The 8,900-nt window shown below is 43.9% G+C and overlaps 1 protein-coding gene across 1 annotated transcript; it reads left to right on the top strand.

Moving 5' to 3' along the window:
- The first annotated feature begins 865 nt into the window (after positions 1–865).
- Positions 866–7,638, top strand: angptl4 (angiopoietin-like 4). The gene is made up of 7 exons (XM_051404565.1): positions 866–1,527; positions 2,392–2,502; positions 2,619–2,715; positions 5,250–5,363; positions 5,545–5,640; positions 5,889–6,173; positions 6,266–7,638. Exons 1-7 carry the CDS (start codon positions 1,006–1,008, stop codon positions 6,454–6,456), a joined length of 1,416 nt encoding a protein of 471 aa, XP_051260525.1. The 5' UTR covers positions 866–1,005; the 3' UTR covers positions 6,457–7,638.
- The last annotated feature ends 1,262 nt before the right edge of the window (positions 7,639–8,900 follow it).

Below are 8,900 nucleotides of genomic sequence, written 5' to 3' on the forward strand. Positions count from 1 at the left end.
TACTTGATAATAGACCTCACAGCAGCTATTTTGACATGAAATAGTAAGGTTACCAATGACTAATTAAGCTTCTGCTCCATTCGGGTAAAACAGAGTCAGGCTGCTTGTTGACTGACTGGAAATGGATGGAATGGAATTACACTAATTTACAAATTACTATACATATCCTAATAGGCAAAGAGAGTATATATAGAGGTATAGCAAGATCCATGGACAGACATACTTACTTCATCTTGAAACAATAAACACATAAAGTTCTTCCCTTCAGGACTGTGTGAATTAATTACATGACCCCAGTCCTCTCAGTCCACTATGTAAAGGTCTGGGCTTCATCTTTCATTGGGATCAGTGTGTGTGGTCCACTTACAGTCCAGTCCATTTTTAGGTCAGTTTACACTAAATTACTTTTGCTGATTGTTAAAAATTACCTGTTAAACTGACAATGAATATTGAATGAATTCTCCAAACAGGTGCATTCTCTATTTTATGAGCTTAATCTGGGTTCTTTTATCATCATCATCAACAAATTTCAGGGTGTTCATGAGCTGATGAATGGATTAGCTCTCTCCTTCAGAAATACTACACTAGTGTTAATTCTTTACAGTAGAGGAATACATTTGTTTCACAGCGGGGGATATCAAGTGTTTAGTTTTAGTAGATAATGTAGTCCCTGTCTCCCACAGTGCTGAGATGAAAGCCTATCTTTTTGTTATATCATGTCCCTCCTCCGCCTCTGACATGAATAGTGAACAGAGAGGTGGAGGAGGGACAGAAACCTGAGAGTAACTGCACCCCTCCCTCTCCTCGGCTGGCCAATGGCAGGCAGCCTACAGCTTAGACTTGAGGGCTGTGAAACTATATAACAGTAGTGCTGTGACTGTTCAGCCGGGAGTCTGAGCTCGCAAATTGCAAGTCAAAAAGACAGGACAGGACACTGCACAGTTCTGCAACAGAAGGACGCACCAATTAAATCAACATCTCAACACTTTTAGGACATCAGCAGCAATGAAGACGACACTGGCAACACTGACTCTCTGCCTGGTGGTGCTCATGGCCACAGGTTTTCCATTCGAGAGGAAAGGGGGCTCGCCCTCCAGCAGCGCTGCCAAGGAGAAGCGTGTACAGTATGCAGCATGGGATGATGTAAATGTCATTGCCCATGGCCTGCTGCAACTGGGCCAGGGGCTGAAGGAGCATGTGGACAAAACCAAAGTCCAGATGAGGGACATTTCCAGCAAGCTGAAGGTCTTCAATCGCACTGTGACCGAACTGGGGAAAGAAAGCCAGAGGCTGCGGGTGGAGGGGGAGGCCCTGAAGGCTCGGGCCCACGGGCTGGAGGACAGAGAGGGGCATATGCTGAATGTCACGGCCGAGCTGAGGGAGAAGGCGGAGGAGATGCAGCAGGAGAGGAGGACGGTGAGCGAGAGGATGAGCCGGCTGGAGGAGAGGGTGGACAGCATGCTGCAGGGAGACGCGGTGCTGCCTGACACTGGTGCCAAGAATAACAGTGATGCTCGCAACATCCAGGTGAGAATGCAAGAGTTTCTGTCTTTGGTTTCTGGTGATAATCATTTGTTTGGGAAGGCAGAAGGATGGGGGAAGCGACATAAAATGAGTGACATGTGTTAGTTTTGGATGGAAATTATGCAAATTAGGCTTTCCAGTGCATGCAAAACATTATTCAAATATATCATCAGAGATCATCATAAAGCCCCACACAGTACAAAATATTGTTATATTGCAGGAGATGGTCAGTGGACGCACAGTATACATGAGCTGTTGGCTTTCATGGTGTGGCTTTTCCCCCCTGAGCTCAAAGGCACTAAATCAAAATGCACAGAGGGCAAGCAATGGGTGGGTGTGGGTGTAGTAGAGTGGAGGGGGGTCGGTTAACAAGCCTGCACGGAATGGAGGGGGAGCGTGCAGTACGTGCAGGGAAACACTAAATGCTTCCAGACAAAGGGATCTGCACGCATCAGCTGCAAGAATGTGTGAATAATTCTACACAGCTGTGACATTTTACAGCCTGGAGAGTATTCGGCCATATGACACAGTGGAAGGGGCTTATGGGAGTTTCATTGCGGGCCTACGTACATGAGCCTGGAAGGCTTTGTAGTGGGATGGAAACTCCCGCGTATGAGTGAGTTACATAACCACACCACAGTCGGTTGGAAAGAACAAATGCTTGTCACTGAGGGGTGGAAATATGTCTGGGGTACATATCTCATGCTCCTCAATGAAACCCCGCAGGCGGCTCGTTTCTTGTGTTCATGCTGGTGTTCAATTGGTGATGTCTTCTAAAGTTGGGCATATTTTACGCACAGGCACGGTGTGGAATAAAGTTTATGAAAGGCTAAAAATGTGGCATCTTCGTGTTCTTTTTTCTGTCAGATGATGCTGGAGGCTCAGAACAGACGCATAGATGATCTGATGGAGCGGATCAGGCTCCAGCAGGAAAAGCTTGACAAGCAGAATGTGCGCATCAGGACCCTGCAAAGCCAGGTGAGGAAGCGTTACAATTACGCATTCAGACGTTTCTGCATCACATATCAGAGCCATTGTTGTGTGTTACTTTCTTATTTTATCGTATATTCACCACTTACTCCTAACTCTTCCAGGTCCAACAGTCACGACAGAGAACCGCGTCCCCGCGGAGCGCCAACGCCGACGGCTCAGTGCAAAGTGGCGTCGCGGAGCAACGCGACTCACCAGTCGGTAAGTTAAGCCAAAAGGCGTGCAAAATCCCCCCTTGGCACTGTCTTAAGTCGACTGGACAAAATCTGACGCCGAATGTGGCAGGCCATCTGTTTAGTCAGGCTACAAAGACGCTTAAATCACGAGCAATTAAAATCAAGGAATCTAATCAATTTGGGACACGCTTCTCTGCTCAGCGTGACGCCAGAAACATCAACTGGTGGGTTTTTTATAGAAGCTGTGCCTTTTAGCCTGTGAAATCCCATTGACATCATTCAGCTAATACAGGATGATGTTAACGCAATTAACTCAGTAAAAAAGTTGTTAAAATGTAAATTAGGCCTCCTACTTTTAGGAACTATAACTAATATTATACATTTTATTTAAGATAAGATGGACTGTATTGATCCCACACTGGTAAAATTCATTAGGCAGCCTTATTTCAATAATAAATACATAAAGTACTGCTAGAGATAAAAGGGGGAAGTTAGAACTGTCAGAATAAGGCTCAGTTTAGTCAATGCCCCCATACTGGGCCTTACAGTGATTGTAAAATCCAGTAAATGGTGGCCTCAGTGTGCAGCCACGCCAAGCAGCTGCTGCTCCTTTCTGAACTGAACTGTGACTGGTCCAGCAGTCACAATGAACGCTTTCATCCAGACTGTACTGAACTGGATACACACCAACTGGGGAAGAGTTGAGACACACTTTTTCAGCTTTCTCACCTACCACATTTTGGTCTCACTTACGGTCTGTTTAGTCTCTAAAGAGGATGCGAGGGATGATGAGAGGACATGCTGAATAAATTAGAAAGCCATGCATATTGAAACAGTCAATTATTATAATCATAGCTGAGTAAAACGAACAAATTGTAGTGAATTTAATGTCAAACCTCTGTTTCTGATGGCCATAGATGAGAAGTAGGTGAAAGGTGAACACAGCTGAGGCAACAGTTGAGATCATTCAGCTAATACAAATCACAATAACACCTCAGAGCTCTGACATCAGCAGGATTTAAGGAACAAGGATAATAGAAACAAGTTTCTCTGGCAAGGTTTCAACTGGGGGAAAGTTCGCTGGTCTCTGAGAGTGTTCAGTCAGGGTCACACAGCTCAACAGGATTACTCACACTGATCGTTTCTGTTGTTTTGGGGGGGGCTTTGTACAAATCTAGCATGCAACGTTCCTCAGATTACTGTCCTCTTGCCTGAGCCCAAAAAAAAAAAACAGGGTAAATGAGGCAAAAATGGGAAAAGGCAGTCTATATTTATCTGTGAACTTTGTACAGATATCCTCCACTGTTTGGAAGACACACCTCCTCCCCTTCTTAAGACATCCCACCTTTCTGTGTAAAACAAACATTTGTACATCCCTCAAGAATGAGCAACCTTTCCCCTAGATCTGTCAGGAGTCAGACATCCTCTCCTCTCCTCCCCCATCCCTACACACAATCCCCCTACCTCCTCCTTCTCTCCCATTGTAATGAATACGAAGTGTGCCAAAGTTCAGGAGAACCCCTGACCCTGAGGCAGACTACAGCCACAACTGGCCACCAAGAGTTCATGCCTCTAGAGAAAAGGTCATTACACACAAATTAGGTTTTGTGGTTCTGCGGTCAGCTGGAGCGCTCACATTGAAACAATATGCAGACAAATATCCAACAAAAAAATCAAATAAATAAGAAAAATCACACCTTATTGTAATTCTTTGAATTTTTTTGTTATGTAAAGACATTAAATAGCATCATGTGGTGATGTCATCCATGATAAAAAGGATTATCGGAGGGGGGCTATTAGTTTCGTGCCTCATTGGGCACATGACTGCTCCATTTGGCTCTGGAGTCCCCTGCTTTGTGTTACTGCCTTCTCCGATGTCCCTTTACAGCAACTACCCCCCCCCCCTGCCCCCGCATCCACCCTTTGATCACTCCCCATGCATGCACCAGCCATGCACCACTGCGTCACCAACTGGCTGCTGTGCACGTGAGGGAGGTATGACAAGCCAGAAGGGAGGGGGATAAGAGACAGTGGGGGAAAAGGGGGTTGAGGAATGTAAAGGTTAGTTGTGTGCAACTCAATAGCCTGGAAGACCCAGCAGCCGTATAGAGGGAAGTCTGCTTGGGAACTGGGAGAAAGGTCATATTTATAACTGAAGTTCAGACAGAAGTTCTCACTCACACTCTCCCTCTTGTTGTGGCTAGATCAAAGGCTCTAGGTTTATATGTCTGATAAGCTCACTCATTACGATAGTTGTATTTGCAGACACAGAGCTCTTATGGTGCAGAGAAACATGTGGCTGAGAGTTTCCCCAACTGTGAATGACCTACTTATGAATGCAGGGAAGAGTAAACAAGTTACAATTCCTTATTAAAATACTACACACACCAGAATTATGTCTAAAAAAAAACTAGGAAATACGCATAACAAACAAGAAAATTCTATGACTGTAGCAGTAGTGTACTGTATAGGTGATCATACTGTTTAGATTGTGGGCCTTTGTACAGAGCCGTTTGTCTTAATATTGTATTTTTCTTTTCTTCTTTGTTCTTCTTCTAGAGATGCCATCAGACTGTCATGAGCTGTTTCTGAGAGGTGAGACCACCAGCGGGGTCTACACCATCCAGCCAATGAATGCAGAGCCCTTTAAAGTCTTCTGTGAGATGACAGCTGGTAAGTGGAAAACCTCTTCCCATTTATGTCCTGCTCACTGAAGGTTGGCCAACAATTGCTAACTGCTTAGGCAATCGACCTTAAACCGAAGAATAGTTCAAAGTCCCCAAACTTGACAAAAAGCTACTGTTTTCGTTGATACAACTTTTCCTGATCAATCTTTTCCTTTATTTCTGTTTAGATGGCGGGTGGACAGTGATCCAAAGGCGGCAAGATGGCTCAGTGGACTTTGACCAGCTATGGCAGGCCTATGAGAAAGGCTTTGGCAGCCTGAATGGTAAATGCTCTTTTGACTTTGATCTTACTCTCGCTAACTGGGAAACCGGACTGGACAGGTGCTAGCTGGCCTGGCCAGGGTCAGATTAGTCACAGCATTACTGTCTTTTATGAGTATTGCATGAGAGAGCAGCCCCTCCCTCCCACCTGCACCTTATCACGATAGGCTTGGAACTGATCAAAGGCAGACATAAGTTTCGCAGCTATGGGGAGGTTTCTCACCATTTCTCTTCTTGTCTTCTTTCCTAGGGGAGTTCTGGTTGGGTCTAGAAAAGATCCACTCCATTGCTAAAGATGGTGGCTATATACTCAACATCAAGCTCTCTGACTGGGGTAGTGACGTAGCAGCTATCCGCCTCCCCTTCAATCTGGGCGGTGAGGAAACCAAGTACTCGCTTCAGATTCAGAAGGCCGATGATTTCAGCACCTTGGAGAGTTCCCTTGGGACGGACGCCACCTCTGGCCTGCCCTTTTCCACCCGTGACCAAGACAACGACCAGAAAATTGACACCAACTGTGCCAAGCACCTCTCAGGTAATGACAGCCACAATGACAAATGCCTACAGTTTCCAATCTTGGGATACCTGAACTAGTGCCTAACCTGACCTCGTCATTTGTTCTCCTAGGTGGTTGGTGGTTTAGCAACTGTGGTCGCTCCAACCTAAACGGTAGATACTTCCAGAGCCCTCCTCCCAAGCAGCGGCACCAGAGGAAGCAGGGCATCTTCTGGAAGACCTGGAGGGGTCGCTACTACCCTCTGAAGAACAGCATGATGATGATTGCCCCTGCTGCCATCGAAACAAGTCATAAAGAATAGAAAGAGACAGAAAGAAAAAGTTGAAACAAAACGAAGGGGTTGAAAGAAGTAGATTTTGGACTATTCTTTCTTTTCTTGGTGCTTAGTTGATGAGGCAGAGGTTTCCATTTTCCCTGGTTGTCTCCCTGCGAGGAGGACCTCATACCAGAGCCCAGGCCCTTAAACAGGGGCAAAAAGAGCTCACACTCAATGAGTTCCAGGTTTCCACTGCTCTGTCCTTTGAGGGATGAGCAGATTCCTCCCCTGCACGTATAACCACAGATGAATACCTGCAGTGGAAAATGTTTCATATATTGTACCATCGCAGTTGATTCCTTCTGAATGGCATGAAACGGGGGCCCCTAGTGAGGAGAGCATCACAAGGCGAGTCCCGGCCTGTTCACTGTTCTGTAAGCCACGCAGGATTCCCAACAAGTCGAGACTCATCACCAGACATGTGGTGTCAAATGTGTTTGTGGGCTGTTGTTGCATTTGAATGGTTTGGTAGAGAGTAAACAGCAGTCAGCTCGAAAACAGTTTAAGAATAGCTCTTATTTTGTAAAAGATGCATGTAGGACTGAAATACAGACCGATTGAGTAAGCCTTTTAAACCAATGGTGCGGACCAAATGGTGACTTATTTAAAACAAAGAGTCATTTTCCACATGAACATGGTGAGATTAGTGTTCAAACACATTATGTAAAGTTATAAATCACTGTAAACTAGCATTACCATGCAGAAACTGTGTTAAGACAGCAGTTCGTGGGGCACTGAAAACCATTTCAGCCTTATGTATGTTTTCTGCTTGCAATTTTGAATCAAATCACTCATATTCTTCACTGACTTCTTCACTGAATTCTTCAGTGGAGGTTTTGATGATGTTAAGTCATGTTGACTTCTTTAAGATGAGAGACATGGTTTTGTACATAGTGTATGAAGAAATGTCATCTGTCTTACGAAATGTAACTGTTACTGATTTGTTGTGATATTATCTGTTGTCCTCATGACTTGAGGGTTTGTGACTGTAGATGTTCCCTTTTCTTATTTAAATGCTGTAAATAATCAATATATATATATTTCTGGTGCTGTCTGTTTGTAATTTATATTGACTTTGTTGTGTTTGCCAGATGTAAAATTGTTTTTTAAGAGCAAATAACCATTGTTTGGTTATTATGAGCCAATAAAATTGAGTTAAACTTACAATGCCTTTGGTCTGTGTATTATGTGGCACTTAATATAATATATAATATATAATATCCTTAATAACAAAACTAAAATACAAAAAAATACACATATCTCACAAATACAATAAATATGGCCACAACTAGAGCCAAGATAAGTGGATTCTCATTCTCATTCTCAAGCAGATATTTGATTCTTAATTTTGTCATATCAAATCCAAGCTAATATAACCTGAAATGGAAAAATGTTGCAGTTGCATGATTCATTATCCATTACTCATGGAAAAAAATACACATTTTATTAAGAAATCACTAGTTTAATTTGTGGTTTAACTGAGAGGAAAGATCAAATTGTTCACTGTTCACAGATTGTTGTTGAACTGAACTGAATAATTTAACCAAACCTGTCCGGATAAACATTTTCTTTGGAAACCATCTGCAGGCCCAAAGTCATACAGTAGACCTAAACCATCTCGTTGAGCCCCACGTGGCAAGTCTCTTGCATCTTAAAGATTTTAGCAGCTTAATCACATCAGGAGCTTCGAGGTGTCAGCTTTAATTTCTCATCGCACCACTTTCTGCTTCCTTGTCAGGCTTACTGTTAATGTGCTTCCTCCATACTGATCCTTCCAGCAATGGTTCAGGATCAACCCCTGTAACAGCTGATCTGATGAGAGTGCTCCGAATTGACCTCTCCCTTCAGGGTACTGACGAAAGTCAATGCCTGGCTGTCACACAGTAGGTGGGATTCCACCTGTTACCTGCAATTTAGAGCAGGTACAGCAGGAGACTTACTTAACAAACCTCTTAAAACTGCTCTGCTAGTTGCATATGAGACAATTTTTTTAATACATATCAACTATCCCATATAATACACCTTGTGGTAACAAGTCATTTGCTTTCTTGCTGAGATGGGTCGATTGATACCACACTCATGTTTGCACAGTAGCTAATTAAATATGAAGCTGCATGCAACAGCTGCTTAGCTTATCTTAAAGTGTGGAAATGAGGGAACAGTTAGCCTGGTTCTGTCCAAAAGTTAAAAACAGGACCCAGCAACCGAAAAGCTCTGCTTAATCCGTGTAAAAAGTTCTGGTTATATGGGGGTCATGTTTGTCCCAGCTTTGTTGTGGCTGGGAGCAGTTGCTAGGCAACCAATAGAACCTCCAGAAAGTCACCGGCACTGCATCCAGCCAAGAAATAGTCCTGTACCAAACCCCCATCAACAATTGTAGTCTTCAGTCTTTGTGGAAACAAAGGGCATTTAGTGAGCAATAGAGGTGA

This window comes from Dicentrarchus labrax, unplaced genomic scaffold (assembly GCF_905237075.1).
Source record: "Dicentrarchus labrax unplaced genomic scaffold, dlabrax2021, whole genome shotgun sequence".
Classification (NCBI taxonomy): domain Eukaryota; kingdom Metazoa; phylum Chordata; class Actinopteri; family Moronidae; genus Dicentrarchus; species Dicentrarchus labrax.